Source organism: Ictalurus punctatus, chromosome 8 (genome assembly GCF_001660625.3).
Source record: "Ictalurus punctatus breed USDA103 chromosome 8, Coco_2.0, whole genome shotgun sequence".
Classification (NCBI taxonomy): Eukaryota; Metazoa; Chordata; class Actinopteri; order Siluriformes; family Ictaluridae; genus Ictalurus; species Ictalurus punctatus.
This window is the reverse complement of record NC_030423.2, coordinates 20618024-20639671: the sequence shown is the minus strand read 5'-3', so window position 1 is coordinate 20639671 and position 21648 is coordinate 20618024. Positions and strand designations below refer to the sequence as shown.

Below are 21648 nucleotides of genomic sequence, written 5' to 3'. Positions count from 1 at the left end.
GGACTGATTAACATTCAGTTCTAATTTTGATGACTAAAATGATAGAAAATATTATTTCCCAATACTAAATTTACACGGTTTAGAACTGCTGCATGATGCATCCATCTTCCAAAACAAACAAAAATGATTTGGTTTTGTTCTTACTTGTAAAAAAAAAAAAAAAAAATCATTAACCCTATGATGCTGGACTTATGGGACACCCTGTATTTGTGTGTGGGGGTTTATTATTTTTTTAAATAATTTAATCAGAGAGAATTTAAAGGGGTCATGTCTTATAATCCAGAAATTACAGTACGTATATATATATATATATATATATATATATATATATATATATATATATATATATATATATAGTAGAACACAGGATTTCAAGTGTATATTGATGTATTCTTCCTCATTACAGATTGACACAAACTGAGCTGTTACATTACAACAATGTCTAAGGCACCAGAGACTCATCAGCTTTGGCGAGAAATAGCTGTGTACATTTTTATTCAGTTATGTGTGTGTGTGTGTGTGTGTGTGTGTGTGTAACTTACAGCTTTATAATTAAAACCTGTTGTGTCAAGTGATACAGTGATGGAGAACATGAAGAAAACTCAGAAAAGTGTGTGTGTGTGTGTGTGTGTATGAAGCAGTGACTCCTCTACAGTTCTTCTGAATATCTGCTCTACACACTTTACTATATCAACAATATTTAACACAGTATAGCCTGTGCTCTAGTTGGGAGGAGGTTTCCTATGTAGATAGCGCTTGTACAAACTGTAAATAAAGTCATATTTATTTATGAATGTGAAGGATTATATTTTTGCATGTGTTTCCCCCTCAAAGCATCTACATAACCGTTTAAAGGCGCAGGTAAGCCTCAGGGCAGATCAGTTTATCAGATGAGAGATATCCGTCAATATTAAAGTTCATCAGGGGAAGTCACTCTGATGCAGCACGGGTTACAGAGCCCAGGTTCTCAGTTCTGGTAATGGAGAACAGCCTGTCCGTACACATGGAGGACACCCTGAGTGCAAGTGAGTGGGTTTGCACGGGAAAAGTCTTAACATGTGCAGGACAGGAGGTTATAGAGGAAAACAGGACTCATGAATATATTTTGAAGAACGACCACTAGGGGGCGTTAGTTCTATTTCATATTTTTGGATTAATGAAACTGTTGGTTGGCTGCAGTACAGATTGAAACATTATACACAGTTACATATATTTACCTTTCACTCTGTTTTATGTCATATGTTTTGTGTTTTATTTCTGTGAAGCATTTTGGGTTGGAATTTATAAATGAATTTATGGAATATCTGTAGTGGGTGTTTTTTTATATACCTTATTTATTATTTATATTATGAACTATATTGTTAAATCTTTTACAATGTTTTTCACAGTGTGTGAATTCAGTTTGACTGCAAAACACTAATAAACCTACTACTACTATAAAAAGTGCTGTATTTATTATTATTATTATTATTATTATTATTAACTTATCTCAAACAACAAAAGGCTGTTGCGTGGCCTGGGACACAGATTACCTTGAGAAGTTATTTAGTAAAAAGTAGTTAAACAAGTAGCTTGTATTTATATTTACACCTGTGTTGCTGTTTCTGTATTTAACTCTGCTTGATTTTTGACCGTATGAAATGATCTCACTAGATCAAGACTAAGACTAATATTGAGACGCGTCCTTGTTATCCCTAACAGAGTTCATTTGGGCTGTCTTTAATTTCACGTCCTTGTTTCCTTTCCTCTTGTCAGCACTTCACTCTGAGGACACAAGGAAAGGAAATGGACAGAAGGTCAGGAGAAATCAAAGACGAAACGGATCTGACAAATATGACATCCTCGCTCGTTGAAGTGTCACGACTTGCTGATGGCAGACGTACATAACAAACCTTTTCATTTCTGTACCTATTGTTTCTAATTTAATTACTCATTGTGTACTTCGTTGTGTTTCTTATTATTGCACTGTTTATTAGAATGTCTTTTTAGGAGAGGCGGAGCATTAATACCAAAAGCTTACATCACTTGATGCAATTTGTAATCATGTTCCTGTAGAAAGCAGCTGTGTATCACAGATTTAGAAGCTTCCTATCTCCTTGCTCCGTGACTCATCGGAGTACATTTTAAGAATCGCTCATTAGAGATGGACTTTGATCAATTTCCGGTTTACGAGCTGACGGATGTAGGATCAGGGAATCGAGCAGGAATCAGTTAGACTTTTGAGATAAAAACATAGACTCAAGACTCAACAAAGGGATGATAAAGTGTGTAGTGCAGCGATACCGAAGAACTGAGAGTCACTGGTCACATCATCCAAACCGGCCAATCAGCTCATCATCTTCACATAATGCTTTAAAACCCTAAACCATGTCATTTGTGTGTTCAGTTAAAGAGGAATTTCTGATGAATGGATGAGGTTTGGATGACTGACACTGGTCTAACAAACATTTGTGGCTGCGCTGATATCAGACTGGGTATTAGATCGGATTCAAGATATTTCCCAATCCAATACACTGATGTATTTATTTGTGATGATGATGATGATGGATGGCAGACTTGCAGGCAAACTTGCAGAATGGCTCAAAGGTATAGTCAGTGATTTTCAGTTGAAGCTAGTTGTATAAAAGTCACTTTAAAACAAATATAGCCTCCAAAGCCACGCCCTCGAAACACACACACATCTATGTCAAAAAAAATCTAATCGCAAGAGGTGGAGCTTTCTTAATAGGCAACGTGATTGACAGGCACACAAAGACCCGCCTTATGATCTTTTGGACGTTGTCGGTCCACACCAACTGTTTTTTTTTTCTTTGATTTACGGATCCCGGGGGTTTGTTTCATAGACCATAGCTTCTGCTCGGACCAGATATTTTATTAATGCCAGCTGATGGAATTTGAAGAACCTCGCCAAATAGTACAAAATTTAAAATCATCACTGACCTCACCTTTAAAGCGATCAAGCCTGCACTGTTTCACATGACTTGGCAATAAAAGCTTGTGGATTTTTGGCTTGTTTACTCATCTATAAAACAGCTTTGCAAATATTCAAGTGAAAACGTTAATATGTGATCAGGCTCGAGGTAAAAACATGAAAAATTAAAGGGATTTATCAGGGATTCCTAAACAATTAATAATAGTTAAAGATGCCGATCTTAATTGTGTTTCGTGTGGTATAAAATATTTGACTCCATTTTCTGTATACGCTTAACTTCAGTGTTAAACTCAAAACAGGACTACGATTTATTCAAGGGACAAAATGAGACATTACACTCGTCCTTTTAGAATAAGGAGTAAATTCTCTTGTACTAAAAAATACACAATATTCTTCAGTGACAGGATATCGGTATTAAATGGAAAATGTAACAAAACGTACCTCCGTTTCACCGTCACTCCCTGCACCCGTGCAGACCGAGAAAATACAGAACATTTAAGACAAAAATGTAGTCATTAGAGGCATCGTCCAGCTGTGACCGAGTGAAGCGGAGGGTTTATACGCACAGAGGCACAGCCGCTTCAGAGTTACGAGTTTATCACCGAGTGTAAAGTCTCTCTGAGCCGATCAGGACAGCCGCTCGTAGCGAATGCGCCACACATCGTGCCTCAGTAGACACAAGAAGTGATGCGCTCTGGCTCTCTCTGACCAGCAGGGCAGCAGCTCAGTGTCTTTAGTGTGTGTGTGCGTGTGTGTGTGTGTGTGTGTGTGTGTGTGTGAGAGAGAGAGCGAGAAAGTAAGAGAAAGAGAGGTTGAAGCGGCGTCTCATTCTTTGATTAGTCTGTAGATGTGATGCTGAGCTCCATGCTCACTGTTGGACACCTCGAACACACACGCCATGCACAGCAGCGTCTCCTGGGTTTCTCTGTTCGACACCACCTGCAGGACACACACCAACAGCAATACATCAACAAACACACACTCTTAAAGCCACGTGTAGCAGACGTGCATGCCCTGTTTCAATACTGTAGTTAAAATGCCCACAACACACTTGATTAGTCAGATGGTGTTGATTCATTTTCTATAACTGCAGCTCCAAGGCAAATCACAGGTTATTCATTTTAATGCACTCATTCTAACATAGTATCGTTTCTATAGCAACAACTAACACACAAGGACTTGAATGGCGGACGATACGGGTGATGACAAGAATATCGTATCATGATATTTTTACTTTTAATACACAATATGTATCACAATATACAGTGTGGGGAAATAAGTATTGAAAGCATCAACATGTTTTTCAGTAAATATATTTCCACTGAGGTTATTCACATGAAATTTTCACCAGACATCAGTATTAACTCAAGAAATCCACACATATAAAGAATTCACAACGTTAAAGTCCATAAATAAATTTATGTGTAATATAACTATGTGTTTTTCCGCTTTATTACATAACTTAATTTATGGACTTTAATGTTTGGATTGCTGGAGTTAATACTGATGCCCGGTGAAAATTTCATGTGAATAACCTCAGTGGAAATATATTTACTGAAAAACATGTTGATGCGTTCAATACTTATTTCCTCTACTGTATAGGTTTATTAACAATAAACAGTGTTATATTTAAAAAAAAAAAAAAAAAAAAAAAAGAAACTACCGAAAAAGTTATATACAACATCCAGAAAAAAAAACTTATATAAAAAGTATATAATAAATAAAACAATACATCTTTTAAATGTTTGAAAATAAAAAGATTTTGAATAATCCAATAAAAAAACAACAACACTAGTTTAACCTGAAAAGTATGGAAAAAATAATACATTCTAATCATTTTAAGTAATTCTAATAATAAATGAAAACTATAGCATAATAAATAAGTCACTTTAACCTGAGAAGTATAAAAAAATTAACAACGTTTATTTTACAATTTATCAGAATGATTTTTTAAACTACACTTTTCAGTTTAAAGTAGTTTATTTATTTTTAATTTATTCTCTTTTTTTCATTTTTAGGTAAATCTTTAAATGTATTATTAGAATTCATCAGAATTATGAAAAATTTAGCAGGTTATCCTACAGATTTAGCAGGTTTATATTTATAAATGGTTAATAAAAATTATAGATGCGGATCTTTAAGGGGTTAAACAGTTTTTTGGTCTTTTTTTTTTAAAAAAAAAAGTGGTATAAAATATTAACCCTTTCATGCAAGGTGTCCACAATTATGACCAGTCAAATTAAAACTTAAAAAAAAAAAAAAAAAAAGGAAAATATAAACTCCAATCAGAATACACCATTGCAAAAAAAAAATGAATACGATGTTGATGTTATGTGGTCATATAGCCCAGCCCTAGCAGACACCCCGGGTGATCAGATAAAAGATATTAATAATTAATAGACATAAATGCGCTGTTATTTCCGAGAGAAAAATGTTGAGATGGTAAAGTTCTCTGTGAGGAGATGCTTATTCAGCATATTTAGAAGGAGTCTCCAGTGTCAGAGCTTTCTAACAGTCAGAGGTAAAGCTCTAACGTTAAAACGTTTTCCACCAAACTTTGATTTTTGCGGTTTCTCATGACATGACAGGCTGCATTTAAAAAAAAAAAAAATCCTAGCTTTAAAAAGAAGGCGTGTAAAGAAGCAGTGTACAGAGGAGTGTTAGGTGGAGTGTAAGGATGAGAGTGAGGATGTGGAGGTTTACCAGCAGGATGGTGAAGTTCTCTAACACGCTGTTCATCATGTACTTCTCAGGCAGGTGCTTGAGCTTGTGGATGAAGTTGATCATGTATTCGCACATGGGTGAGCGGTTTATTTTGTACACAAAGCGGCCGTTCTCGAAGCGTGCGTACTCCGTCTGCACGGGGGGAAAAAGACGGGTTTAAAAAAAAAAGAGAGAGGGGGATTATTGCAGAAGAAGAATTCCCTGAGGGCTGTGCAACAACAACACCAAAAATATACACGATATGCTGCTGAACAACTCAAGACTAAACGAATCTGAATTTGAAGGTTCAATTCTGTATTTTGTATATATTAAACCATAAAGGTTTGACCCTCAACATTAACATATTAATAACATGTACTCACTTCTTAAAGAAAAATAAATAATAAAATTGTATAATGGCAAGGTCAAAGTATGAAGACTGAATATAATGTAACTTTTTTTTTTTTTTTCGTTTTTCATACAATAGTCCCTGGGATTTGATGTGAAGTGGAATAATAAAATACAATAACTGAAGTTATATTTATTATATATACATTTTTCGTACATGCAATACATGCTAGTGTTGTAAACAATCAATCCTAATTAATATATAAAACTCCCATTAAAGAGGTGAACTAACCTGTGTACTCTGAGCTATTTTGAGAGTTGTAAGTGTGTTAATTCATCAACAGAACGTGTTAATGAATATCTCTCACCTCCACTTTCTCTACCACCTGCTTCCCAAAGGAACACACTTTAGTAGAGCAGGTGATGGTCATGTTATCTGGACTCTCGTACTGACTGGTCACGCCGTAGAACGCACCCGAATCCTCCTGGACCTTACAGTTCAGGTCCGCCTGAGGGAATCAAACACGTTGTCATGGAGCTTTCGGAGAAAATATATACAGTTTACCAAACAGAAAATGTTCCTGCTCTCTAAATTACACCACTAGAGTGAAATGACGTGTTAATCTATTTGTCCGTCAATTAGTTTTCAAATGAACTGTGTTGTGGTATGACCTGCATAAGTTTACACACCCATAAAAATGGCATCTCTGACAGAATTGTTGGCCTGTAAACTGTAACACATTAATGCTGCATTCAACTTGTAACTCGGAAATTCCGATCTAAGATTAGAAATAAAAAAACACCAACAAAACACTCCCTCAACTCGGAATTCAAACTCAGGACGGTCTCCTCAACTCCGAGTTCAGCAAGTGACGTCAAATCAACATGACTGCTCACAGCATCAACGGTAAACAAAGTCGCACTTCTTACCTTTAATTCATTGAGTTATCCTGAGTTGTTTATACAAGTATTTGCTTTAGCTCAATCAACATACAGACGTATTCCCTTGTTCAATCTATAACACTGGCTCTACACGTCACTGTCTGGACAAAGTAAATATACGTCCCTCATCACAGTTAGCTCGATAGATTGTTGCTAACAAAAGACGGACATGGAGTCGTCTGTGTTCTCCCCCCGCTTTGTAGCGTCAACGTACGGCGGTTGAAAATGACGTTGTTTCGAATTTCGACTTCCCACTTCTGTATCAATGTAGCGTTAGATGCTTCTTCCGTTCTGAGCATGTAATGTAATGAGTGTTACTCTCCAGAGAGAGGTGCCAGAGGTGGAGAGAAAGCAAAGAAACAAGTTAGAGAACACAAAGAAATAATGAGAGAGAGAGAGTGAGAGCGTGTGTGTGTGTGTGTGTGTGTACACGTGTTGGTCTCCAGGTCCCTGATCTGCAGCACCTGTGGCCCAGAAAGGCAGGTGTTTAAACAAAGGCGTGTGTACGGCCTACAGTGTGATGCCTGCAGCTCTTCACTCCCCACACACACAGTGCTGAAAAAGTGCACACAGCTTTCATCCAGCTCTGATTCTCACCCACACATCAGATACTACAAAATAATTCAATAACACTGAGGCAAAAACAATATCCTGATATCTTTCGGCATTTTATTGCAATAAAAAACAACACAATCCTACAAACAAATATAAAATGGAGGTACAACAGAGGCAAATGAAAGTACATAAAATCATATAGAACTGGAAGTTATGATGAAAATACTGTATACAGGATGTTAATGCGAGCTATACGATATTTTAGAACTTTATACCACAGCACTGTTGAATTCTAAATTCTGATTGGTCAGAAGTTGTTTAGTTTCCTATAACAGCAGCTCTGACAATAAAACTCACAAATATATAATAACGCTCTCCTAATAAGTTATTGTTTCTATGGTAACAGCTTAAACAGGGGCTTGTATATCGGCCTTTCTTCAGAAACAGATTTTAAGATCGTGTAACTGTTGATACGGTGATGTTTTTTTTTTTCCTGAGGAGATGTTTATTCATTTACGGAAGGGGTCTCCGGCGTTACGTTTTCTGACACGGCCTTTCGGTTTCTCAGTAACAGAATGAGCTGCATTTTTTGGTCTTATCGATGTCACAACAACAACAACAAAAAAAGAGAAAGTCTGGTAAGAGAAAGTTAGCTACGATAACGAAAGTGATAACAGGAAGTGATTTGTTTCTCAGACGTTCCACAACATTAACTGTAACTATAAAGGGATAAAAGGCATGATGTCATTCTTTAATAAGTAGAAAACGTGTTAGTGTTGACAAACAGCTGTGGCTTAAGAGGAACAGAAAACACTTTCTGACGTGCTGCTAAAGAAAAATCAACTTTGGAGCGGTAACAGTAACCCCACGTAACAGTTAATGCCCGTTAATGTCCTCACTTAGGATGTTGAATGGATATATATATATATATATATATAACGAATGTAAGTGTTTAAATTGTATTCTTATCATAATAATATACTAATTATTATATGTATATTATATTAATTCATAAACATGCATATTATATGAATAATTAATATGTATAACGTGTTTATTATGCTTTACAATAATTATAAGGAATTATTCTTTAATTATAAGGATTATTATTCATCAGTAACGATGAAATAATTACAACAGTGTCTAATTACCTGATTATAATTTGTGCGATAATGCCTGTGAGTAACGCTGAATTTGAATTTTTACAGAAATACAAACTAGTGTGTGAGAGAGTGATTCAGACTGATTTAATTATTATTTATTTATTGCTCTTGTTGTCAAGGAAGTCCTAACAGGCCATGAATTATTTTTCTGTCTTGTTTTCTCGTGATGATGAATTAATTTCCTCGTGATCTCGAGATAACAACATGCTGTTTTTATTGATCTGGGGACAGCAAAAGCTTAGCGCGACCCCGAAGCATCACGGATGAACAAATTAGTTTTTATTTTGCTCAGGGACTGACTCAAGCTGAAATAGCTTGGTGATTGATAACTTCCACATTAGTGTTCCACACTTGAGAAGGAAGCTGTCAAGTGTACAACTTTAGCGGCGAAGACAATATAGCGACCCTGGTTCTCCTCTGGATCATCTCTCTATTAAAGCGGAGATAAAGTGCATCTCTATGGCAGGTAATTATTACATTTATGATGGAGACGCCAACGTGCATGCAACACCAGTCCCATTCGCAAGGTGCGAGATTTTCTTGTGATAAAAATTATGTCGTGAGAAAACATGTTTTGTTATGGTGAGATCATGAGAAAATTAAGTTTAGATTACAAGAAAACAAAAGAAAAAATAATAATAATGCGTGGCCTCTTAGGGTTTCCGTATGTTGCTAAGGATCATTAACGCTTTAACAAAATGGATAACTTTCAGCTAGGTAGACCTTGGCATATAAAGTCTGGACCTATGAAAATATTATTTAAAAAAAAAAAAAGAGCATTGTATGAGCACTGAAGTCCGCTGTAGCCATGCTATAATGTGTGTAGCTCTAATATGCAGAAAGGATTTAATGGACTCACCCAGAACTTGACTAAGAAGAAGGCATTCTGTGGCCCTTTCCCAAAAAGCTCCTTGAGGCCTCCTTTCTTCTCAGGGAACTTATCGTAGATCTGGCGAATGTCCACTGACTCCAGCAGCGGGTCGCTGTATGAGTGGCTCGTCTGGCTGATGTGTACAAACAGGTGCTTGTACTGCCGTGAACCCACATAAATATACTGCTGTCAGACTCTCATCAAGTACAGTATTACTGTCAATATTACTGTCAGGTAAAGTGTTACTGCAAATGTTACATGAATCATCAATGTAGGTTATAGCAGGTTATTGATTTTGAGGTAGTCAGATGTACGGCTGGGCGATGTTACATCTATATCATGACGAATAGACTTTTCTGAGATATCATGGATCATTGCAAAATATATATATTTATATATATATATATATATATATACATATATATATATATATATATATATATATATATATATATACAATTACTATACAATATATATATATATATATATATATATATATATATATATATAATTACTATAAAACTATAAAACTAAACTGGAGGCAGCTGAAGTTAAAATTGTAAAATTTCAAGTTAAAATTTATTTAAACTAAAAAAAAAAAACCCTCATTTTTTTTTTAACCTTTACACTTTCAGTTAAATATTTTTCTCTTTTTTTTTCAATTTAAAAAGTCTTTTTTTTTATTCATATTTTTTTAAATATGAAAACTAAAAGTACATTTGTTAAAGTTTTCCCAAATAATAATTTGAGTAATTTCTTCTTTTTTTTTTAATTATCTGATTTCTGAGTTGAAATTACTGTGTTGTAAGAATTAACGTGGGCCGAACGTCATCTTTCGAAACACAATGCGAAGTAATTATCTACCACTGCGTTTTTCCCCCAACCCTATATTCAGACAAAATGATTCCAGACAACTATTATGCCTCAGCTTTGACTCCATGTACTTAGACTGAAATGTATTGTTGTTGCTACGTGAAAAGTGAATCGTGAATACAAATCATTTTTATTTTTGTTCTGGGCATGTTAGATGAATAGCTGCTGTCTCACAAGATCAGAGGGGGAAAAAAAACAGGGTCATAGAAGTGCTGCCAAAGTGACGGATCACTCAGGTCTGCTGTGGGAGAAGGAGGGGAATGAACAGCGCTCACAGCACAGAAACACAAAGCTTGTCGATAAACTACACGATCCTGGCTCTAAGCAAGCAAGAGGATGTGCTCTGTTTTTTGGTTTTGTGATTTGGAAAAAGAGACACTTGGTGCCGACTTTGGTATTGCTGAGACGCTCAACATAAAACGGGAGCGTTTCAGGTCAGAGATACGGGTTTAGTTATGTATGACAGAGGTTTAGCAGGTAGGGTCGGTACCTTGAGGACTAGCACGCTATTTCACTGCAGTATTCTCCTGAATACTGTGCAGCTTTCAGTTTCATGCTTTGCTTGCCTTAGCACATTTCATTTCATTCATCTTGAAGTTAAAACGAATCAAATTAAACGAACGAAAACTGCCACTACGAGTCGATGAACTCCTACGAATTTAAAACACTGGACCAAAGAAAATAGTTTCAACATAGGCTTAAAATTTACACTTACCAATGAGTGGCTTGCTTTTTTTTTTTTTCTTTTTTTTTTGGTCCATCTTTAAAATCAAAACTCAAAGCACTGTATGTTGAATTCTCGAATCTGATTGGTCAGAAGGTGTGTATTATTTTTGTATAACCGCACGGCTTGGACAGTAGTTCTGACTGGAACATAGACGATGGGTTTATATTAATGTGCTTGTTTTACATTATATGTTACTTGTATGGCAGACGCTCCACATAATCCAAGACTAATAATAAACAGATTTTTTCAACAAATTGTTTCACAAATTAAAACAAATAAACACTGATGGGTTGAAGTTTTTTGTTTATGTCAATGTAACATTTATGGAAGGAGTCTCCAGTGTCAGCACTTTGTAATAATCACAATGCTTTGTAAAGACCTCAGGAAAGAGGAGTTTACACTTGGTAAAATGACAATTATTCATTCTTTTATGGCATTTGGCAGACCCTCTTATCCAGAGAGACTTACATTTATCTCATTTACACAACTGAGCTGTTGAGGGCTAAGGCCCTTGCTCAATGGCCCAGCAGCAGCAGCTTGGAAGTGCTGGGATTTTAACTCAGGACCTTCCGATCAGTAGCCCAACACAGCCGTTTATAATGTGAGTGATAACAGGAACACTTGTCTCACAGATGCTGCATAACATAAATGTAAATATCCATCCATCTTCTATACCACTTATCCTTCCTTCAGGGTCACAGGGAAACCTGGAGCCTATCCCAGGGAGCATGGGGCACAAGGTGGGGTACACCCTGGACAGGGTGCCAATCCATCGCAGGGCACAATCACATACACACACCCATTTATACACTATGGACACTTTGGACATGCCAATCAGCCTACCATGCATGTCTTTGGACTGGGGGAGGAAACCCCCGCAGCACGTGGAGAACATGCAAACTCCGCACACACAGGGCCACAGTGGGAATCGAACCCCCGACTCTGGAGGCATGAGGCGAACGTGCTAACCACTAAGCCACCGTGAGCCATAAATGTAAATATAAACTGATAAAAAGTGCAATATATCAGTCGTTAATGAAATAAACATTGTAGTCTTTAACAAATCGCTGTGGTATAAGTGGAATAACACACTTCAGCAGACTGTGCGTTTTATATATATAAGAAAATAATCCACTTTGGGGTTTGTGTCAGGTGTATCATACCAGGTGTATCATATCTGTGACTGTATGCAGCGGTTTAGATCAGAATTTTTATATTTTAAATATAGCAATTTGTACAGCATTTTGATCATCAGATTTTTTAAATGTGCTTTATAAAGAAAATTGATATAAACTTTTAAATATATACTTACTTACTGTATAAAATCTGTTTCGTCACGTTAATGTTAAGTAAGGAATAATAGACTCCAGATTGTGCGGTTATAGGAAAACAGTCCATGCTACGGTGGTGTGATACGACATGATGCAAAGCGCTGTTTAATTCATTATTATACAACAGTTCGTTCTGGCCCACTGATGTGATTGGATAAGCAGCGTTCCAAAAGTGCTCCCATTTAGTATAACTGCACTGGGACGCTTCACTGTTTGTAACATACTGTTCACCACGTAAAATTCCACTTCTAGGACCAGTCCCACAGACACAGTTACTACAGTAGAGTTAGTGACATCATCAGCAGACATGGCAAATGATAAATAAATAAAATAAAAGTATTTGTTTTTACGACTTTCGACAAGAAATACGAAAGCTCGTCAGATGAAGATGAAAAGAAAGATGCAAAGCAAATTTCACTGCGTCCGCCTTTAACGGGAATATACAAATCGTCGTCGGTCCGATGAGCAGCGAGCTATGTCAGGCTTCTATCCAATGGGCTTCTTCAGGATCTATTTGCGTTCACGGAGTGAAAATAAACAAACCGTTTGGCCATTTTGTGTCCGAAATGACGGTTACTCGATATTCATTTCTTGTTTATAGAACCGTTTATAGAATGCGTGACTTGCCATTCATTAAAGCAACCTTAAACTAACCGCTCACAATTGATGGTACTTACAGACTCTGGGTCTCTCTCCTGCTCCAGGAATGAGGAGAACTCGATGAGTCGCAGTTTGCTCGTGCCGATGGAGCGTCCCTGCCATGCAGGAGGAGTGGTTGCAGGAGCTCTGGGAGGCTCGTAACCTGTAAACGCAAGAACTGGTCTGAGTGTCTGTCATCATCCTTCTACACAAACTGATTTACGGTGTAATGAAATCTTCAAATGTTACAACGTACCTGATAATGCCGTGGCAGCCTGAATGGGGTAGGCCTGCTGTGTAAACGGCTTAATGCTGAGGAAACAGACAACAGTGCAGTCAGTGCAATCTTCACCATTGACTAAACTCTAAATAAGGACTCACCACACTTTTTAGTGTCAAACTAGTCTTTGTCTGAGAATGTGAAGTTCCTAAACCTGAACACCCCCTAACGTGATTTTAAACCAATAATAAATAACAATAGACCACATTGCTGTTGAATTCTCAAATTTGATTACCTCCAAGGCGAGAAGGTTAAAAATCTAAAAAGCAAGTCTAAGTTTAGGGGTATTTTGGAGCTCCGGTCAGAAATATAAACAATGTCCATGCCTGTTCTGGTTTTCAAAGACACATGATGTACTGTAAGTTAAGAGTTAAGGGCTTCACTCACTCTTGTGAGGATCCAGGATGGCCCGTCGGCAGCTGCCAAAACTACAACCGGAACAAACAAACAGAAAAACATTCTCGCTAAACAAAGCAGCAGAACAAAACCTGGCTACGCTCTCAAAGCAGACGTGCCGTTATTTATCATGTGGATTCTCAGTGGAAATGCAGAGCTGGTGTGTAGCTTTGTGCTGCTGGGCTTCTGGGCAGAACTTTAAACGAAATACTGCAGTGTTTTTCAACCTAATCTCTATTCACTGCATCTGTAGTGTATACGTGATTACCATAGACAAGAATTTTAACATGAATCTCTGTAAAGAGAAAAGAACCAATAACCCGTTTCCTCCAAACTCACTTCTAATCGAAGTGTGATGGAAGATGTTGGAAAAACAACAAACTCTTGCTACAGCAAAATGCAGTAGGACCTGTTTAGTCAGTGTTGAAATCTAGCAACATTGCCAATGATCCCATAGACAAATCAGTGATCTCCACCGGTCCCAAAGAACAATCACTGAACACCACTCTTCCAAAAGAACAAATCACTGATCAGCATTATTCCGAAGGAACAATCCCTGATCACCACTGTTCCCAATGACCAAATGCTGATCATTATTGTTTCCAAATGACCAATCACTAATCACTATTGTTTCCCAACAACCAATCACTGATTCCTATTGGTCCCAAGAACAAATCACTGATCACCAATGTTCCCAAAGACCAATCACAATTTTTATTGAAGGAAAACAACATCTGCTCTTAGACATCAATTATGAATCACTTTTCACTAATCACTTTTGTTCCCAAAGAGCAAATCCCTGATCACCACTGTTCCAAAAGAACAAATCCCTGATCACCATTATTCCGAATTAACAATCCCTGATCATTATTGGTCCCAAGAACAAATCACTGATCACCAATGTTCCCAAAGACCAATCACCATTTTTACTGAAGGAATACAACATCTGCTCTTAGACATCAATTATGAAAAGTTTCTTAAGTTCTTTTCAAGTTACAGTGAAATACAACAAAATTCCTATTTGTAGAAATTCCACGTACACTACAGATGCAGTAGCTGGAGATTAGGTTGAAAAACGGTGGAGTATTCCTCTAAAGTACTGCCCAGTAACACAGTAGCACAAAGCTCCTGTAAATCCTTGTTCATTGTGGTAATGTTTTAGGATGTTTGATGCGGTGTTTAGCGTGTTTTCGGTGTCTCTTACCCCCGGTGCTGCAGGGAAGCTGGGCTGAGGGAGGCCTGCCAGACCCAGTTTACTGTGAATGGCCGTGGCCGACACGATCTGAGCAGAAGACATGGCCGCCATGCTCTGGAGCGCTTTGTCCTTCACGCTTTGATCCTACAGCGGCACAGGAAAAGGCTTCAGCCAGAGCGAGCAAGCATGTGTGTGTGTGTGTGTGTGTAATGCCGTGAGGGATGCAGCAGAAACAGCTATCGACAGAACACACACGCCGCATGCAGAGACAGGAAAGGGAGCGGGCATGCGTTCAATTCACCAGAGGGCCAACTCAGCACAATTTCATACTGTTCCCAATAACATCTCTGCACTGTATCCAAAAATAAAAGCCGTGGAGGATTTATATAAGAATAAAGACAGTTGTAGTCGTGTTGGAAGTTCAATGCACTGAGTAACACAGAACAGATCTGTACCGCTGAAATGCCGTATTTCACAAGAAAAATCCAGCAGTTCTCAGACAGAGACATGCACCCTGAAGCATTCAAGAGAAAATTCACCCATTCATGCTTTCCTCTTTATTCAGCTGTAAATGCCTGACAGTGGATATTAAGGCCAGAGGTACTTTAGTCCATTATCAGTGAGACTGAGTGCAGCCTGGTGTGTTATACAGACATTAAAGCAGAGCACAGACAGCTGGAGCACATCACGGCCATCATGAGAAAACCTCCGAACTCTACACTTTTTTTTTTTTTAAACAAAGCGAAGTACTATTGCTGTTTTTTCTTTCTTTTTCCCGCCATCAGTCAATGCACATCCCATAGGAATTCTGTTGGTTTTGTATTCATAATACTTAAACAACAAAAAAACAAAACTATAATAAGTATGGAATATGTGGAATATGAAGAGGACGGGTTCCCTTCTGAGTCTGGTTCCTCTCAAGGTTTCTTCCTCATATCATCTCAGGGAGTTTTTTCTCACCACCGTCGCCTCTGGCTTGCTCATTAGACATAAATTTATACATTTAAAATCAATATTATGAATTTATATATCTCTGTAAAGCTGCTTTGGGACAGTTAAAAGCACTGTACTTGTATATAAGCAACATTATACATTATATTATATATATGTATGTATATTTATATGTATATATATATATGTATGTATATATATATATGTTCTATAAGCAAACGGGAGATGTGATGTGGAGTTACTTTTATAGCATCACCGTCGATTAGGGTTTGATGTACTGAAAGTGAAACAGCAAAACTGGCACTGGGACTATTCTGTTTTGGGCAAATCAAACTCTTTCATTTGATAGATGAAAGCGAAAAAACATGGACAATATTTCACGGTCTGGGGGTAAAAGAAATCTACCGCCGTCACAGTTAAACCGTGTCCACTTCACATCATTTTCCTGCATTCGTATTATATCCAAAAGCCGGAGCTCAGAATTGTGTCATTTTCGACTTCGTTCGAGCTACAAAGCGGGAAGAAAAACACAGACGCCTCCATGTTCGTCTTTTTTTTTTAGCAACAAACTGCGATGAGTGATGTATATTTATTTCCTCAAAACAGTGAACTGTATAGTCAGGGTTATGGATTTAACAAGGGAATACGCCTGTGTGTTGCTTGATCTAAAGCAAATATTTGTATATGGAGCAATTTAAGGGATTAAGTGTTACTGTGTTTACTGATGATGCTGTGAGCTGCCATGTTGATTTCACATCACTTGCTGAACTCAGACTGGTATTGAATTCCTGAGTAGGAGTTGAGGGAGTGTTTTCTTTGTTTTTTTTCCTGGTCAGAGGTTGGGAATTATGAGTTACTGCCTCTAGTAGAAATCACTGCTGCTCTGTGACGTTGCGTCGCAATCGGTATGAGCGCAAGGCACTGTAAATATGCTGTTTATGTTCATATCATAAATATCAACCCTTCCTTTCTCTCTCTCTCTCTCTCTCTCTCTCGAGGTTTTCTCGCAGCAATAGGAGCGTTTAGACAGAGCTGGAGCTCGAGCATGCTGTCCCAACGCTGCACATCAGTATACAGCAGACCCAAAGCCGTCCCAAAGTGTCCACACCTACAGAACATTTCCAGCCCGAACAGCAAAGCACCGGCGCACAGCAGGAGGAGGAGGAGGAGGAGGAATACTCACCAAATTAGTGACCTGCGCACAAACAGAGGCTCCTTTTAATAACACTGATCTCAGGAAGACAAAGTTCGAGACTTGTTTCCGAAAAGTAGTCCAGGATTAAAGTCGATATTCTGGATGATGTCATTAGCAGGGCCACTTTTTGCAAAATTATACCCAGATCAGATTGTAGACGTTTAAAGTCTCTGCATTGTCACGTTCTATACCGTCATGTCTGATTATGTCACGGTCAGACACTTAAACTGGTGGAAATGTGGGTCATGGAGTGCTTAGCTGACGGTTTCAGTTAGAGTTGGTTCAGTGTTTCTGTAAGGACAGAAAGCTTTGCGTAGAAAAAGTGTCGTTAACTAATTAATAAGGAACTAGGTTAGGAATTTACAAAGATCATTTCTGAGAGTCACGGACAATCATGACGCACAGTTTAGTGAACACATTTGTGCTAGTTGCCTTTTCTAGTTGAGCAATGCATTCAATTCAATTGACAATTGTCCCCTGCCATGAAACGTCATTCAATAGACAAGATGTGTTTGGCGTCCAAAGACTATGAGGCTAATGCCGCTTGTAACTATTGATCCAGTATAATGTAACCTAATCACTAATTACACTCCAACAAATATCGAAATAAACGTCACAGAGCTAAAAACAGCCGGAGCTCGGTCTTGAAGCCGAATTCTTCCACAGCGCATAGTATGGTGTCAGTCCGCACAAATAAATAAATCAATCAAATTTACTCAAGGTGGGAGGTGTGGCCTAAAGTTAGAAATGATTGGGATGATAATACAGTTTCATGTTGATTCTTAAACGCATTTTTACGCCGAAACAGTGCTATATGTTTCTTGTTAGCAACATTAGCCTTGTAAATCCAGTGCAAAACCAAAGAAGCAATACGTCAGAAAAACATACAGCATAAACAAACAAACAAACAAACAAACAAACAAACATGCCTTTTCCTACAGAACACAACCATGCTATAGTTCTCAGTGTGTGCTAAAAGTGTGGTCAGCGTCTTGGTCAGTTCCATCAATTCGCCATCAGTTCTGTAGATTATTGTATAAACTGTCTTGGTGAACAGCTGAAGTGCTGCCCGTGGTGAGCTGACTGAACTGAACGGACTGAAACGGAACTGATCGGTGAAAATGCGGCTTTCGGACGGCGCAAACAGACGGCGTGTTAAAAAGCTGATTAAAGTGACAGAGTTAGATTTCATTAACAGTTTGCACAAGATGTAATGAAAAGGTGTTAGTAATGTATACAGAGTCTAACAGCTCACAGTGGTCACTTAAAGTATTAATTGGGACGTCAACTGGTTACATTACAAATGACATCATCAGTCTTGCGTCCTTATTTGTTAAAGCTGCACTAAGTGTTTCTAGGCTTTTTTTTTATTTTAACTGTGACCCACGATGCTATAGATCTGGCTATTTTCATTTCTGGTTAAATAAGCAGACATAAGCAGTTTTTTTTTGTACAGCAGCAGCGGTGGAGATTTTTACGGTAAGGACACAGCTTGTCGGTGTTTTCATTGTCTGTGCAATTCACTTCAGAAGCTATAGAGGACTCTAAAACTTACAGATCGCTCCTTTAAATCAGTCCTCCGTAATACCAATAGGTTACTTTACCAGGAAAAAACCCTAGCGCATATCAGAAGACCGGACGCCTATTATTTTTCCCTCAGATATGTCATGAAACGATAAAAAATCCTCTGTCGTGAGCGCTACTTAATAATCCAAAGACCGCAGTCGCGCCTTCTTGTATTCTCTCGTCTCGTGAGGCTGCGGCTTTCAATGCAAAACTAAAGGCAGATGTTGAATTGCACACGTTTATGAGAAAAACACACTCTTAAAGGTATTTAAAGGCAAATTTAGTTTTAAACTGGTTTATACCACAGTGAATTCTGAATCATGGATTCTCGAATCAAATAAACTACATTGCAGATCATCTAGTGCTAACTGTCTCCATATTCCACGTATGAAACTTAAAGATCTGAACAAATGATCGTTATACATTTCTCATCAAAAACAAAATTTTCCCACTTCAGCTTTGAACTAGTTTTTATTATCTGACTTACTTTTAAGTCACTTTTACATTACTTTGCTATATGATACTTGTATGCACTTATGATATTTTATATTGTTATTATTTTCTTCATCACTGCTGTTATTTATTGCGTTATTTGTCATTTTATTATTTTACTTTTTGACCTTTCGTTTAGCTGTTTTTCTGTTTTTGCATGTTTAATGTATAAGGTACGATATAAATAAAGTTTATTATTACTATTATTACTAGTAGTATTAGTAGTAGTAGTAGTAGAGGAAGAATGCAACAGCTGTAGTTTTAAATCTGCACATCATAACATATTTGAAGTTTTTATTTACAACAACTGCCCTTAGACTTCCATTAAAAGTGAGATTCGAGTAACTGCTTTACTGAGGAATGTGTTTAAAATCCTGTCGATGATAATCAAGCATACACTGCAAACAAGGTTAATAGAGATAAACGCTAAAACACACTAATACGAGTATTCCTTTAACGCCTAAAGAGCAGAAATAAACACGCTTCGTGTGCAATCATCAAGGAGAGAAATGTTTTCAGCTACTGATGTTTTGTATTTATAAAGGATTGTATTCAAAAACTCAAGGACTTTTCCCGAGCTAACATTCTTTCTTTTTTTTTTTTTTTTTTTTAATTTGTCTGAATTTGAATACACGGCAGTCCTCGTGTTTTATAAAACTGGCTTCGCCTTGGTAAGCAGTGTTCGTGTTAAAACAATTCATGTAGTGTGTTCTTACAAAGACTGGGTCCCCTCCAAAACAAACACACTGTTATGCAGAACAGGAAGGAAGCAGAGGACAGACAAACATGCGGGAGAAAAGAAGTTAGAGCCAGCAGCCGAGTACATTCTGAGCAACACACACACACACACACACACACACACACAATGGGGATCTAGGTTACGTACAACCAAGTAGTAGGGCATCCACACACACACACACACACACACACACACACACACACGCAGTAAATACACATACCTTAAGTTTAGTGTGAAGCTCTCTGGATTTCCGCCGGGCCAGAACTTGAATGTGACTGGACACCTGTGCACACACACACACACACACACTTAATGAAGCATTTCTATTTAATACACACCTTAACTGTAAGAGAAAAGATTAATACTGCATATAAAATCATTTCTTTCTTCTGATTGGTCAGAAAGAGTTGATTCATTTTCTATAACAGCAGCTCTGTCAGTTGTCCTGGCTGTAATTCAGGTTTATTTATATTAGTGTGTTCTTTTTTTATTCTGTTATCGTATTAGGATGTTTAAAAAACATTATTGTACTAAACCTTTCAGAAGTAAAGGTTAGGGGCAGGGGTCAATCTGTGGCCTTTCTTAGCTTCCATATAAAATCGAGTATAATATACCTACGGGCAGTTGGATGCGTTTTCAGTTTGTATATTTATAGACTCTGGATGGTAAAAGTGAAGCGCATTTCTTTTCTTTTGCATAAGGCAGTTGATTACTCCAATTAGAAGCAACATGGTATCGTTGTCGTTAAACCGATAACAAGCGCACCGACCTGCTTTCTCGTTCTTGTCTTTCCAGTCCTCAGTTTGATGTATCTGGCTATCAGTTCATTACGACCTTAAAAAAACAGAGAGAAGAGGAAGAAGAAAATACATGAGCAAAAGCCATGTGTAGAGTCACGTGCTGAGCTTCTCGGACTACATGCTCTGAAGACAATCAGAGTGAAAATGAAAAATGACTTCTCTAATGTTATTAAGATTTATACCTCATCGCTGTTGAATTCTCAGATCTGACTGCTCAGAAGGGTTTGATTAGTTTTAAGCTAAATTAATGCACTTGTTCTATGGTATGGTATCATTTCTATAGTAACAGCGAATTCACAGGAACAGATGACCTACGCAATCTAAAACCATAATAATATTAATAACAACAACAATAAGAATAACAATGATCATAACAACAACAATAATAATAATAGACAAATTATTAAAAATGTGTTGTCATATAACAAAGAAAGACATTTTCAACCCTAACCCTAGGTGATGTTTATTTAACAGTTATTTAATAGGAAGGAGTCTCCAGTTGCAGTGCTTGATAACAGTTGGTATGTTTGCTGGTCACATGACACGCTGTGTGGTTGTTGTTTTTCCGTTACTTCAAGAGAGCCAGAAAAAAGAGAGGCCGAGTGTTTATATCTGCTAAACAGTAAGTGATAAGAGGATCAACATTATTTATAACTTTTAACTATAAAGCACAATAAGTCATTCCTTAATATCACACCATACGGTTGTGGATTATTTTTCTCTAACAGCACACCATATGTTTTATTAAGCATCAATCACCATAATGCAGGGGATAAACCAGAAAACAGATATGCACATAAACTGCACTCACACAGTAAAAGCTGTCACAGGTCTAACGGACAATTTTGAAGTCTCAGGACGTCAATGTGAGCTTAAAGATGCTTACAATCAGCAGTTGTCCCCTTTTCCAATGTGCCTGTACTGTCATTTACTACAGCCCAGGCATTCTC

The 21648-nt window shown here is 37.5% G+C and overlaps 1 protein-coding gene across 3 annotated transcripts in view; it reads right to left on the bottom strand.

Moving 5' to 3' along the window:
- Positions 1–3216: 3216 nt before the first annotated feature.
- Positions 3217–21648, bottom strand: part of tead1a (TEA domain family member 1a) — a 69963-nt gene continuing 51531 nt past the window's right edge. The window contains exons 4-14 of one of the 3 annotated variants that reach the window (XM_047157274.2): positions 20668–20732; positions 20119–20181; positions 19876–19905; positions 14965–15099; positions 13752–13792; positions 13341–13396; positions 13123–13247; positions 9503–9673; positions 6352–6492; positions 5636–5788; positions 3217–3871 (exon numbers count right to left, since the gene is read on the bottom strand). In XM_047157274.2, the coding sequence (XP_047013230.1) occupies positions 3758–3871; positions 5636–5788; positions 6352–6492; positions 9503–9673; positions 13123–13247; positions 13341–13396; positions 13752–13792; positions 14965–15099; positions 19876–19905; positions 20119–20181; positions 20668–20732 (1094 nt within the window). In that variant the 3' untranslated portion in view covers positions 3217–3757. Of the gene's footprint in view, positions 3872–5635; positions 5789–6351; positions 6493–9502; positions 9674–13122; positions 13248–13340; positions 13397–13751; positions 13793–14964; positions 15100–17089; positions 17102–19875; positions 19906–20118; positions 20182–20667; positions 20733–21648 lie in introns of all 3 variants that reach the window. The other 2 variants (XM_017474804.3, XM_017474805.3) reach the window with 2 other exon arrangements.